This window comes from Heteronotia binoei, chromosome 4, assembly GCF_032191835.1.
Source record: "Heteronotia binoei isolate CCM8104 ecotype False Entrance Well chromosome 4, APGP_CSIRO_Hbin_v1, whole genome shotgun sequence".
Classification (NCBI taxonomy): Eukaryota; Metazoa; Chordata; class Lepidosauria; order Squamata; family Gekkonidae; genus Heteronotia; species Heteronotia binoei.
Window position 1 is genome coordinate 24,878,117 of NC_083226.1, and position 14,988 is coordinate 24,893,104.

Sequence of the window (14,988 nt, forward strand, 5' to 3'; positions counted from 1 at the left end):
AGAATGATTAAAGGGTTGGAACACTTTCCCTATGAAGAAAGATTAAAATGCTTGGGGCTCTTTAGCTTGGAGAAATGTCGACTGCGGGGTGACATGATAGAGGTTTACAAGATTATGCATGGGATGGAGAAAGTAGAGAAAGAAGTACTTTTCTCCCTTTCTCACAATACAATAACTTGTGGGCATTCGATGAAATTGCTGAGCAGTCGGGTTAAAATGGATAAAAGGAAGTATTTCACTCAAAGGGTGATTAACATGTGGAATTCACTGCCACAGGAGGTGGTGGCGGTTACAAGCATAGCCAGCTTCAAGAGGGGGTTAGATAAAAATATGGAGCAGAGGTCCATCAGTGGCTATTAGCCACTGTGTGTGTGTGGATAGATATAAATTTTTTTGTCACTGTGTGACAGAGTGTTGGACTGGATGGGCCATTGGCCTGATCCAACATGGCTTCTCTTATGTCCTATTCTCTGTTCCCAGTATAGAATCATAGAGCTGGAAAGCTACTACTGTAAAATCTAGACTTTGATGTAAAATCTGGCCAGTTCCCAGATTAGCTTGAAAATGGAAATAATTGTCTTAGAATAATTTGCTAGGTGGGTGACCGAAAACAATTTGAGTTGTAATTTGGCTGTGAAGCTGGTTCTGTTTATAGAATGAGTGTTAAATAAAGGTATTCTTGTGTAGCCCAGATTTTACTGGCACTACTGGAAACAATTGATCACAATCGACTACAAACTTATTCTTATTCTGAAAGTTGCTTTGTAGGTGCTTGACATTTGGGAAACAAATTTTTTTTCCTTCCGGTAGGGTTGTCATATATTGAAAAGCAAAAAAGAGGACATTTTTCCTGACTATTTCAAACGAGTGATTATTGTGACAAATCTAATTTTAAATAGCTCTACTATTTAAGCTGTGATAATTGCTACTAAGTGGGAATATTCCTAACCTTCCAATTTAAAAGAGGACATTTTCATCAGGTTTTTTAATAAGAGCCCAAAAGAGAATGGACCCCAAAAGGACATGTCCTCTAAAAAGAGGATATCTGGCAACCCAAGTAATGTTCAGATTTATTCAGCTGGTAGAAGTTGCCTATTGTGTCAGTAATAGTGCATTGTTGATGTTTCTACTTTTGAAAAGATGTGAAGAAAACCACTCAGAGGTTTAATTATGGCTCAAATCCAAAACAGTTTTTGGAATGTTTGTTTATAAATGGAGTTTTGATATGGGCAGGTTCAGGGATGGCTTGTCTACAGTTCATTAGAGCCATATTAATATACTTATTGATTATGGCTGCAGTCTTTTGTGGGTAGCTTAGAAAGGCTTCCAAGTAGACCTGCTTAGGATTGTGCTCAAGTCCATTCAGTGGAACTTAACTTCCAGGGTGAGGAGAGGGGAAACCCATTCTTACTAATATACTACATGCAGCAGACCAAATAGGTAAGTAATTGCTAAACTAAACTGTTTTAGTTTAGCAATTACCACTTGCATAGTGTTCCCTCTAAACTGCAGAGTTTTGTGAGGAAAAATTCTGCTCTATGAGCTACAGGCATTAAAGTTGTAAGCTACTGCATAAATTATTGTGCTCTAGGGTCATCCTTCCTGAGCTAAGACAAAAATGTGTGAGCTGGAGGCTAAACATCTGTGAGCTAGCTCACACTAACTCAGGTTAGAGGGAACACTGCTTGTGAGGTACATAAAGATGCATACTGGAGAGTTGATAGGAGAATATCACTTATTAATTGACTTGGCCTTATGTTTATTACTTCATTTTTATGTTTATGGCCTTAGTTTTATTTATTTTATTATTTATTTACATTATTTATAGCTCTCCTCCTTACTTGGACTCACGGTGGATTACACAGAGCGAGTCAATAAAAGCAACAGATGGGACTTCCCATAAAGCATGCAGCAGTATTAGGATTGTAGAATAAACTGGAAGTCAAGACAAGAAAATTGAAGCAAAATAAGCATTAACGTGACACATTAAATGATGCAAAAATTCCGTAGCAGGATTCTAGTTTCAACAAGCTATGCTCGGTAGTATAGACCACAGTCCCTAATAATTTTTCTAAGTAACTTGGTGAATTGTTCAGTACAATGCAAGTCTATTGTTTGCATAGAAAGTCCCTCTTGAACAATACAGTTTTATCATCTAGTTAGTATCATCTAGTACATCTTTTTTGAAAACCTTAAAATACCTCTTCTAGTATCCAAAGTTGGGTTACAACGTTCATTAATTTAAAAAGTAGACTGGGAACGTAGTAGCTTAAAACAGATTGCTGTGAAGCCACATATAAATGTAAGGATGACCTTTTTGTCTGCAGTACTTAAGGGGTGGAGTCTCCTCAATCGCAGGGAATACAATCTACAAGAGAGGTGGACAGGTGGAATAGCAGCTGCCTATGGGCCTTTCCTGGTGTTGCTGAACAAAACGGCACTTGTGGTTTGGGATAAAAAATCCATGGAGTCCTCTGCTGTGCAAGTAGCTGATCTACGGAAGGCTGTGTTTGTCTTTAACACAGACCTGGAAGCTGGTAAGCTGAATCTGTGCAGATATTTGTCTCTGTGTGGTAGGCTTCTGAGCACCTATAGTGCTTCCCTTTTGAGAGCTGTAGTTCATACCAGCCTGCGTTTCTTAGAACTCAGAAGCTAAGCAGGTTCACCTGTGGTTAGCACTTGGATGGGAGACCACCAGGAATTACTGTGCAGAGGAAGGCAATGGCGGACCACCTCTGCTCATCTGGGGTGGAATTCTTAAAACTGTGGTGCTCTGCTTTTATTTGCTATGACTCAGCTGTTTGGCTGGGGAAGACCACCTTTTTTCTGTAGGCTGTCCTAATCCTGGGAAGCTGCTAGTTTCCAGATCCTCGCCATCTCTGTTTTTGTTAAGTTGAAGTTAAGAAATTGCCACACAGTACAGTGATGGGGGGGAGGGGCTACATTTAGTTGGCTCTAAAATGTGCACCTTGATGGGAAGGGTGTCCTGTCGATGGATGCAATGTTTAATGGAATCTTGCATGCAGGGCTTTTTTTGGTAGCAGGAACTCCTTAGTATATTAGGCCACAACCCCCCTGATGTAGCCAATCCTCCAAGAGCTAACAGGGCTTTTCTTCAAGAGCTAACAGGGCCTACTGTAAGCTTTTGGAGGATTGGCTGCATCAGGGTGTGTGTGGTCTAATATGCTAAGGAGTTCCTGCTACCAAAAAAAGGCCTACTCCTATGACTAGAGGCGCTATACTGAAGGGAGCAAATAGGGTGTGATTACTTCACTGTAACCCGATGTTGTTTTTGCTGTCAAGCCACAGCTGACTTACAGCGCACCCTGGTGGTGTTTCCAAGGCTAGAGATGCTCAGAGGTGGCTTCCCGTTGCCTGTCTCTGAGTCACAATCCTGGTATTTATTTGTTTATTAAATTTCTAGCCCACCCTTCCCTGCATAGCAGAGCTCAGGGCGGGTTTTAACAATACAATAAACTATAATAAAATAATCAAGCCATAATATCAACAATTAAACAATTAAAAATTGTTAAAATTTTAACATTTATGGTGCTGATTAATACAGCAACTCCTGCGTTCACTCTGCATGCGTACACAGAAAATGGTGAGCAATGTTTTGGGAGGTGGGCTAGGGGAGGCTGGTACCAATAGAACTGAAGCCCGCCTGAAATCTACCAGGGACAGGGCTTTCTCTGTAATGGCCCCTTTCTGGTGGAACCAGCTGCCGGAAGAGGTGAGGGCCCTGCGGGACCTTGCCCAGTTCCGCAGGGCCTGTAAGACAGCCCTCTTCCGGCTGGCTTATAACTAACTGGCATTGGAAACTGTGTAGTTTTAATAGACCACTGTTAAATGTTTTTTACTGTTTTAACTGTGTAAAATGTTTTAAATTCAATAATTTTATGTTAGATTTTATGTGCTGTGAGCCGCCCTGAGCCACTTCGGTGGGAAGGGCGGGATATAAATTGAAATAAACTTAAACTTAAGAACTCTGCTGCCTCCGCGATAGGCCTGATGAAACATCTCTGTTTTACAGGCCCTGCGAAACTGCAGTGCAGTGGAGATCCTTGGAGATCTCCCATCCAAATTCTTTCCAGGTCATACCCTGTTTAGCTTCTGAGATCAAGCTAGCCTGGGAGAGCCAGGCCCCGACTTGGCCTTCACCAACATACTGTTTCTTTGTAATCAGCCAGTTTTTCTCTTTGGTGTATGGATGGCCCGGGTAGAGGGGCTCACTTACCTTCAGCCACCATGGATTATTTATTTGATTTCTATCCCGCCCTCCCCTCTAACGGGCTCAGGGTGGGTTACAACACAAAAGTTATAACAATGTTCACATTAGACTGCTAAAAATGTCAATTAAAATCAAAATGAACAGTAATAAAGATGGCATTTTCTAAAACGTCAATTAAAATCACAACCAACAATAATAAAGATGGCATTCTGATAAAAAATTATTGGGAAAGGCAGGGGATAAATGGGCTGGGTACTTTCCTGGTTTTCCCATCCCATTTGGCTTTTGTCAGTACGCATATACAGGGGTCGTTTTGCAGAAAAATAGGTGGTGGAGCTCATTAGCATAACTCATTAGCATATGCTGCCCCCCCAGCCAAAAGCAACCCAATGCAAGACAGGAGAGCCCCAGGCGAGTGAAGCCTGCCCAGGCTGGCTAGAGATCCAGCCATCCCAAGCAGGCCTCACTCACCTGCTCTCCTTGGCACCACCACCCCAGTCAAAAGGCCAGCAAGCCACTTGCTACCTAAAATCACATAAGAAATAGAGAAAGGGTGGTGCGGGCTTCTCCAGGGGTTCATGAGAATTGCTGGGGATGTGGCAAAGCCCCTGATGGCTGGCTGGCTGCCTGCTCTCCTAATCCAGGGATTGTTAAGCAGCTGCACCTACTATTCAGTGGACAAGGTAGGTGGGGAAGAGGAGGGGGAACCCTCAGAAAGGTTCAGGAGCTGTGCCAGTGGAGAAGCTAGCCAGGATACAGCCCAGTAGCTTAACATAAATTGCAGACAATACTACATAAAGCAAGAGATCAAAACTCCAGCTAACATTCACATTTTTCTCCTTGCAGCAAGAGATGCTGCTGTTGCAGGATCTTCTTGTGCAGGTGCATTGGTGATGACAACAGCTAGCACTACTACAACAATGGCTAGCACTACAACAGCGAGCACCACTACTACCACTACAGCTAGCACCACTACTACCGCTACAGCTAGCACCACTACTACCACTACAAGTAATACCAAAGCAGCGGTCCTACCAGCGACTGTCCCAAAGACAACAACGACAACGCAGGCTACGACCCCAGCTCCTCTGCGGTGTCGACTTTTTGAATTTCTTTGCCGGAATGGGGCAGAATGCGTCCGGCATGAATACATCTGTGATGGAGAGAATGACTGTGCAGATGGGTCTGATGAAGAGAACTGTTCCCAGTTCTGTAACGACCAAGGTACCAAGCCCTGGCCTGATGCTGGCATCTCACCTCCTTCACTGTTTTTGGTCAGCTGAAGTTAGTTAAGTTCAGAGGAAGGGATTTCCTGGCCAGGTTCCATCATGCCTGGACCTGTACGGTGCATTTGAACCAGAGGACTTCTTTCTCCAGGGATGTAGAGAATCTGGCCTCCTTGAACCAAAGGAGGACTTCTTTCCCCAGTGAAACAGGGAACCTGGCTCAACTGCTAACCTCAGGGATCTAGGTTCCTCAGAGAGGCATGTGTAGAGCTGACTAAATGCTTCAGCTAACACAGGGCGACTCCATTTTGTAAAAGGGTCTCACTCATATTGAAAGAAGAACAAGAGTTAGTTTAATTTATTATATGGTCAAAGACCAGCATAGATAAAATACTACAAAGTTTTTCATGAAAAAACCCCCATAATCAGGGCTTTTTTGGTAGAAAAAGCCAAGCAGGAATTCCTTTGCATATTAGGCCACACCCCTGATGTCACCATTGTTTTGCACAGGGCTTTTTGTAGGCCACACCCCCTGATGCCAAGCCAGCCGGAACTGCGTTCCTGTGTATTCCTGCTAAAAAAAAATCCCTGCCCTGAATTAAAGCTACACAATAATATAGACAGTAATATAGCAGTTATTTACATAACTTTAAGTTATTGTTATGCAAATAAAGGGTTTTTTTGGTTAAATAGTTATTTACATAAACCCTGATGATGAAAGCAACTGACAGAACAAGAGTTAAAACAAAACTGATTGTGTTCCAAAGTCAGCACTCGGTCAAGATCATGAAATCCTTTTATGCTGGGGCATGAACTAGGGGAAAGAGAACAGGTCAGGTGGGGTTGCTTTTCATTGAAACAAGTGGCCAACCAGACTAAAATAGCAATGCTGTTCTAACTGAAAAGCGGCATTCTATTTAGATTTGCCCAATAAATACCATAATAGCTTGGTTTGAATAAATAAGACTTGCAAAAACCATAGTCTTGAAGACTTTTCCAGAACATCATCTAATGCAATACATTTGTATTTTGTAATGGAAGGATTTAAAGTGTTGCTCAAAGTAATGTCAGTGAGGGTGCTGGACTTTTGTCATGCCTGTTTCATTCCTCCTCTGTCCCCTACCCTAAGATTCCCCTTACCGGCACCCTGGCCATGCAAAAGCTACCTGTAGCATCAATGTTAGGCTATTTCTTCCCTTTTATCTGGCAACCCATTAGATAGATCAGGGGTGGCCAAACTTGCTTTTAATGTAAGAGCCACATAGAATAAACTTCAGATGTTTGAGAGCTGCAAGACATTAATGTCAGCTGTTTGAGAGCGACAACGAAGGAAAACAAATAGATGGGAGAGGTAGAGGTACAAAGAAAGCAACTTTAAATGCATTGTCTATGCCGCCAGCTGGCTTGAGAAGTAACTTAAAGAGAGAAATGTCTTCTCCAAGCCAGCTGATAGGGTTGTGGGGGCTTTGAGAGCCGCACAATATGGATGAAAGAACCACATGTGACTCCTGAGCTGCAGTTTGGCCTCCCCTGAGTTAAATCAAGATGGGTAACCATGTTAGTCTGTTTGTAGCAGTAGAAAAGAGTAAGAGTCCAGTAGCGCCTTAAGGACTAACAAAATTTGTGGGTAGGGTATGAGTTGAAGAAGGGACCAGTGACTCTCAAAAGCTCATCCCCTACCACAAATTTTATTAGCCTTTATGGTGCTACTGGACTCTTGCTCTTTTCCACAGAGCAGTAGTTCTTTTCAGTAGTTACTCTCCTATCTCTTTTTTTTTTTAACCCGGGAAGCCTTAATACATTTAATACTTGGTCTCTTAAAGAAATGTTTGAGTGCGAGAGCGGCGACAAATGCATCGAAGAGCGGTACCATTGCGACGGCTTTCCCCACTGTCCGGATGGGTCCGATGAGTCCAACTGCTGGGTGCCGACAGTGGAGTGTGCCTTGCGTTGTGACAATGCTTCACGCTGCGTGCCTGAGAGCTGGCTGTGTGATGGAACTCCGGACTGTGGTGATAAAACTGATGAACAGAACTGTGGTAAGGAGACCTTGGGGTATTTGCCTCTAGCTGGCGTGTGGGTCCCTAAATGGGAACATCTGGTGCATAGCTCATTCTAGAGCCCTCTGGAGGCAGGATAACATCATGCCTGGATTCCATGGGGGTCTTGAGATCACAAGCCAAGTCAGTTTCCTTCTGCAGGTTCCTTTATCAGCCCAGACCCCAGAAGATGCTGTTCATTCTTCCCACCCCAGGGTTACACTGTTTTTCTTTGGAGGAGAGCCATGACACTGCAGCCTTCCTCCTACTTCTGCCATTTTCTCCTCTCATTTCCCATTCCTCCCTTTTTATAGCCCCAGCATCACACCTGCCCCTTGAGAGAGCCATTTTGGTGTAGTGGTTAAGTGCAGGAACTCTTATCTGGGAGAACTGGGTTTGATTCCCCACTCCTCCACCTGCACCTGCTGAAATGGTCTTGGGTCAGCCATAGCTCTGGCAGAGGCTGTCCTTGAAAGGGCAGCTGCTGTGAGAGCTCTCTAAGCCCCACCTACCTCACAATGTGTCTGTTGTGGGGGGAGAAGATAAAGGAGATTGTGAGCCATTCTGACTCTTGAGTGGAGGGTGGATATAAATCCAGTGTCGTCTTCTTCAGTGTCTTCTTGAGCTAAACTCTGCCTTCTTCTTCTCTGTTCCCTGCGCTGCCTCAAAACACCTGGGCCCAGAGAGCTGCTGCTCTCCCCATGATGAGAGCATCTCTGGGCCAGATTGCAACAGCTGCCCTGTGGCTGAGGCTACTGCACCTTTCTACCCTTGGTTCCACCCTGCACTAGAAGATAAAAATAGGACCAAGGCCGATGGTGCAAGAACAGGTGCAAATGTACTTTATCACTCAATTTCAAAAAATTCCCTACGCGTTTTGCCAGCAGGTTTCATCAGGGGAACCTGTTCATCTTAAAGGTAAAGGTAGTCCCCTGTGCAAGCACCAGTCGTTTCCAACTCTGGGGTGACGTTGCTTTCACGTTTTCATGGCAGACTTTTAACGGGGTGGTTTGCCATTGCCTTCCCCAGTCATCTACACTTTCCCCCCCAGCAAGCTGGGTACTCATTTTACCGACCTCGTAAGGATGGAAGGCTGAGTCAACCTTGAGCCGGCTACCTGAACTCAGGTCATGAGCAGAAAGCTCTGACCGCAGTACTGCAGCTTTACCACTACTGCAAGATGAACGGAGTCCACGACAAAGCCCGTTGGTGAAATGCTTTGGGATTTTTTGGGAATTTAATTTAGTAGTAAAGTATATTTTTATTCAGTTTTGCCCCATCAGCCCTGATACTATTTTTATCTCCTGTGACTGGCGCAGCTCTATTTTCTTGTCTACCCTGCTTTACCCAGGTGAGTCTTGATGCTGGGCCCAAGGGTAAACTGTTTCTGGGTAGCTTGCCACATTCATATAGAAGGCTTGGCCATCTTTACAAATTATAGTTTGGGCAAACTGTAGCTTTCCCTTAATGATGCCTGTGTGTCCTGATGAGGCTGGCTTCCTATCCTGTCTTGATTTAACAGTCTTGTTGCTGTAGTTTTGTACCTGAGCCTGCACAGGGAACCTGTTCCTAGCTACAGAAGCTGGATTGCATTACCTGAACTAGTTAGCATGACTTTGCATTTAAGCAGCATTCAGAGCATGGATTGGGATGGGAAAGGGAGTCACGCCTTTGCAGCAGGGAATTGCTGGGTTAGGGTCATGCTCTCCAAGCTGGAGGAGTGGAGAAGCAGCTTAACTAGGGCCATGCTTTTCACCTCCAAAATGCTTGCATGCAAAGGTAAGGCAGCCCTTCTCCTTGCTTCTAGATTAAAGGGGTCAGTGCATGGTATTGCAACCTCTTTCTACTGTCATTTCCTTGAAAGCAATTACAGTTGAACTCCAGTGAAAGCAACTAAGGAAAATTTAATGTAGTGAACTCTTAGCAGCCTGAGTAGCTCAGGCTAGTCCAAATTCTGGAGCAAAGCAGGGTTGGCCATGGTTAGTACTTGGATGGGAGGTCACCAAGGAAGAAGGGGGTAGCTATGCAGAGGAAAGCAATGGCAAACTACCTCTGCTTATCTTCTGCCTTGCTTGCAAACCCCTTGGAGGGGCTGCAATGGATTGGCTGAGACTTGGCAATACTTAATCATTGTAGTGAACTCTTAAAGAGCATCAGAACTGCTTAAATACTGATTGCAGCTGGCAAAAGGAAATATTTACTTGTTGACTGGTTTGATTTATATCCCGCCCTCCCCATTACAGGCACAGGGCAGCTAACAACCAATAAAAACAAGATATAAAATATTAAAACAATAATATTCAATAAAATCAATAAATTACAAATCTGAACAACTCTTCGGTGGTCGTGGCACTCATAATTCTGGTGCAGTGGTGTCAGCTGATATTATAAGTCCTTAGGCTTTGCATCTGTTTCCCTTTTAGTTGTTAAATGCCATACAAAAAAGTTTTCTTGCAAGCCCTGTGGAACTGTGGTAGGTCCTGCAGGGCTTTGATGTTCTCAGGGAGGGCGTTCCACCATGTGGGAGCTGTTTCAGAGAAAGCCCTGGTCCTGGATGTAGTTAATTGGTCTTCCTTCAGCCTGAGGATCATTAACAGATTCTGAGTTCCTGAATGCAGTGCTTTCTGGGGCACAGGTGGGGAAAGGCAGTCCCGGAGGTAAGCAGAAGTTAAAATATGTTCACTATTTTGTCAGTATTTTTGAACAACGTAGGAAGGTTCATGATATTGGAGTGATTAACGCTGGGGAGAGTCCTACAGGCCCCATATAACTCCTGTATAGTTTATATCCCATCCTCCTAATAACCTAAGCTCCTGTCTTGTCTGCCTTTGTCTAACCACATACCGTATGTTGATCTGGTATTTGAGAGTCAAAAGACCTCCAATAAGACCTATCCCAGTCCTTTCCCAGGAAGTAATGGAGGGCTAAACATTGTGTTTGGTTTCAGTTTGGGAGAAGTGCACCGAACTGCAATTCCAGTGTGAAAACAGGCAATGCATATCTTCCACCTTCCGCTGCGATGGCGACTATGACTGCAAGGACCACTCAGATGAAAAAGGTTGCATCATCCCTCCTTTCCACCAGTGCCGTTCAGATGAACTCAGGTGCCTTAGAACCACGGAATGCATCCTAGAGGCCTGGAGGTGTGACGGGGACGTAGACTGCAGCGATGGATCTGATGAGCAGGTATCTCTAGTGCAGTTAGTGTTAGAAGTGCACCGGGGGACTTTGAGCCAGTCATGCACTCATGTAGCTTCAGATATCTGAAGAAGTGAGCAGTACCTCACAAAAAAGCAGTGACTCACAAAAGCTCCTACCCTGCCACAAATTTTGTTAGTTTTTAAGGTGTTACTGCTGCTTTTTTCTACTGCATTAGAATGAGTTATTCAAAACAGCTGGGGGTTGGCCTGCCACCAACCCTCCCAATTTATTTTACCCAGAAAGGGAATGTTAGAGACAGGGTGATAGGAAGCTGTATTCCTTTTCTGAAGCAATGGTTTTTAAGCATCAGGACATCTAATAAGCAATGTCGTCAGGACTGCAATTACAGAACAAGAAACAAAGCAAAACAGTGCAGTAAATCTGTTGGACATGAGGATGTCAAACAAAGCAGAACATGGAATTGCAGAAGTAGGAAACCATTTAGTGAAAGCAAGAGAGCAAGTCCAATGAACATACTATAAAACTGAACTTTTCTCACCGAGACTAAGGGTGGGGTAGGTCTTAGTAATGCTTCCTTGGCAATGTTTCCTGCCAGCAGAAAAAGATACACATTGTACAGGTACACATTTTGAGGTGATTAGGCTCAACTGAACATAAGAGTGGTAGCATCTCATAGCACTGAGTCTAGAGGTGTGAAGCTGTAAGATTTAAATGCAAAACTGGGGGAAGCGTTGCTTTGGATTTTTGAAGGACATGCTAGTATTTAGGAAGCTGCTAGTATTTAGGAGGCTGCTGTGCTGCTCCTCCAGAGAACCCACTGAAGGCACTTTACAAGGGCATACACTGCTATGTTTCCAGTCACAGACTGTGTACTCCGTTCAGGGTTATGCCAGTGGCTGTATACAATTTCAGCTGGATAGCTGCATTCCTCTGCAAGTAGAAGAGCAAGATTTGCATCTCCTAAAATCTCATAAAGGCCAACAAGATCTCCACAGTATAAGCTGTTGGTCTGTAACAGGTCCTCAACTCTTTTAAGCCTGAATACACAGCAACAAAAATGGCTGCCACAAAATGACTGCTGCAAGAGGTGGAGCCAGCCACAAAATGGCTGCCACAGCTTAACTTCAGTAATGCCAAGAAGATGCCAAAGCAACATTTTAAAAATCAGAACAGTCAATCAGAAACCTTCCTAGGCAAAAAGCCCATTTTGGCCCCATCTGCTTTTTAAAAACACTTGGCAGTTGCCAGAAAAGGTGTTGCCCTCAGGCACCTGGTTCACCTGTTCTATGAGGTGCTAGTGGGTTCGAATGTTGCTCTCTCCATATAATTTTGCTGTCTAAGGATGCAAGCACGAGGGAGAGGGCTATGCAAGAGAGCACAGGAGCAATGCCATTAGTATCATAGCCCCAAATAACGAAATATCCAAACTGCAAAAACTGTTATTATTAGCCTCAATACACTACTTATCTAGACTTTCTATATATGTGAATTGTATGTCTTACAAAGTTACAGCAGAAGCCAATATGCTCCAAAAGTCTCTATTCCAGTATAAACACAGATGCCACCCAAAGAGGAAGAAATCCCAATGTCCAGTAAACTTTAGTCTTCACTCTTTAGGGTACCAAGACCCCCTCAAAAAAGTATCCCAAACAAGGAGTCGACTAAGAATTTGTTTTGTATTTAATTTCTTTCTAGTGGGACCTCTGTGAGGATTTGTAATTCAGTATATAATTTCCAGTTTTTCATTCACTAACTGGCATTTCACCAACTCTGGTCAAGATTGGCAACAAGATGAATCACAAGATACTAGGGTTTCTTGTTTACTAAAGTTGACCTTCTGAGATGAAGCACACTGCCTACCTTCTCAAAGCATATCTGTCCAGCCATGATTGCGAGAGACTTGCTTAAATGAGAGCTAAGGTTACCAGGGCGCTGCTGTAGGTAGTCAGAATAGCAACCTCTCCCTCCTTTTCCTGTACTATTCAAGCGTAAGCCTGTCTCCTGCTGAATGTTGTTTCCTTGCAGGACTGTGTATCTGGAGGACAGAACTGTTCCGACAAGCAGTGGCAGTGCCACAGCAGGGAATGCATTCCTTACCTTTGGTTGTGTGATGGGGAAAAAGACTGCAGAGATGGAAGTGATGAGATGGCATGTGAGTACATCCATCCCCCAGCCACCCTTCTTCATGGCAGGGTCTCTGGCAGGTGCCCAGCAATTGCTTCTGAGCTGCACTTGACCCTTTTCAACCATAAAAGGGGGAAACTTCTTGGAATCCAAGCAAAACCTGTAATGAAGGGAAATTAAAGGCACATGTCTCTTGGAAACTAAGCAGAGCTGATCCTGGCAAGTACATGAATGGTAAACCTCCAAGGAATACCAGGGCTGGGATGCAGAGGCAAGCAATAGCAAGCCACCTCTCTGAATATTCAAGCCCCAGTAGGTGCGTACACAATACAAAAAACAAAAGGCAAATGTCCTCAAATTGAACACAGCAGGCTACAGCAGATGTCCACAAAATTATGCATGGGATAGAGAAGGTAGAGAAACAAGTGCTTTTCTCCCTTTCTTACAATATGAGAGTACGTGGGTACTCTAGTGAGCAGTAGACTTAGAACACAAAAGGAAGTGCTTCTTCATCCAAAGAGTACTTAACACATGACATTCACTGCTGCAGGAAGTGGTGGAGGCTACAAGCATAGATGGTTTCAAGAGGGGATTGAGTAAACATATGGAGCAGAGGTCCATCAGTGGCTATTAGCCACAAGGTATAGATGGAACTCTCTGGGGCAGTGATGCTCTGATGCTCTGTATTCTTGGTACTTGAGGGGCAACAGTGGGAGGGCTTCTGGAGTTCTGGCCCTTCTGGTGGACCTCCTGATGGCACCTGGCTTTTGGCCACTGCGTGACACAGAGTGTTGGACTGGATGGGCCAATGGCCTGATTCAACATGGCTTCTCTTTTGTTCTGTTATTCCTGCAGACTTATAGTCTGTGCTGGTAAACTCCTCTCTATTTTTGCCATTATTGATTGCCTCAGGTATTTCTGCTGCCCACTGACTTTTAGAAACTCTGAATAAGAATTTTCTTTTATTTCTTATAGCTAGGGCTGCCATCTAACTTTGGATTCAGAAATACTTGGAGATTTGAGGGTGGAGTCTCAGAGGGGAGGGACCTCAGTAGGGTATAATGCCATACAGTCCACCATCCAAAACAGCCACTTTGTCCCAGAATAGCAGAATAAATGGTTTACCTAAATAAATAGCTATTGATACAGTCTGGGGATAATTTGTAGTTCTGGAGGATCTCCAGCCCTCACCTGGTTGTTGGCAACCCTGCCTACTTTCCTCATGGAAGCTCAAGGCAGATTACAAAATGTAAACAATTCAAGGAGGACTACAAAATATAAAAACATTGAGACAGCATAAGGTTTGTAGCAGGACTAGGATTATGGAATTGGAAAGCAATATAAATTTACAAGATACTAGCCTAAGGCATAGCAAATTATAATGCAGAAATTGGGTTTTAAGAGATGGAAGACAATACAAATAAAAAAATAAACATAGCAGTAGACCAGGGGTCCCCAACCCCTGGGCTGTGGACCAGTACTGCTCCGTGGCCTGTTAGCAACCAGGTCGTGAGTTGTATAATTATTTCATTATATATTACAATGTAGTAATAATAATAAGACGACGACATTGGATTTATACCTGCCCTCCACTCTGAATTTCAGAGTCTCATAGTGGCTCACAATCTCCTTTACCTTCCTCTCCCACAACAGACACCCCAGAAGCTGCCCTTTCAAGGACAACTCTGTGAGAGCTATGGCTGACCCAAGGCCATTCCAGCAGCTGCAAGTGGAAGGGTGGAGAATCAAACCCAATTCTCCCAGATAAGAGTCTGCACACTTAACCACTATGTCATACTAACAGAAATAAAAGTGCACAATTGTATCATCCCAGAAACATGTCCTCCCCCCACCCCGGCCCCTGGAAAAATTGTCTTCCAAAAATTTGTCTTGGTTCCAAAAAGGTTGGGGAACGCTGCAGCAGACTATGCTCTTATTGCCTTATAAAAGCAACCTCCTGAGCCCTTCCATTGTACTGCAGTTCAAGTCCCTCTAAGAATGTCTTCCTAACCCTTTTGCTTTGTGCATCCTTTGAAATAAAGTATGGAGGACTATTGCTTATCCAAAAACATCCCTGCAACCGTGACGTGATCCAAATCAGGTCTTTAAATGCAAATCTGCTTCAGTGCTGTAAGAGGCAGAGTTCAAGCGTGAAGAATTTGGAGGGGCATGCCAAATCATTCCTGCACAACAGTCTTCTTGTTAA

At 43.9% G+C, this 14,988-nt stretch overlaps 1 protein-coding gene across 1 annotated transcript in view; it reads left to right on the forward strand.

The window, feature by feature from the left end:
* The window catches only part of LOC132570086 (very low-density lipoprotein receptor-like), a 37,395-nt gene extending 29,819 nt beyond the window's left edge, over window positions 1-7,576 (forward strand). Inside the window, exons 15-17 of the mRNA XM_060236523.1 lie at window positions 2,328-2,537; window positions 5,078-5,455; window positions 7,281-7,576. Coding sequence (XP_060092506.1) covers window positions 2,328-2,537; window positions 5,078-5,455; window positions 7,281-7,576 — 884 coding nt within the window. The remainder of the gene's footprint in view (window positions 1-2,327; window positions 2,538-5,077; window positions 5,456-7,280) is intronic.
* The last annotated feature ends 7,412 nt before the right edge of the window (window positions 7,577-14,988 follow it).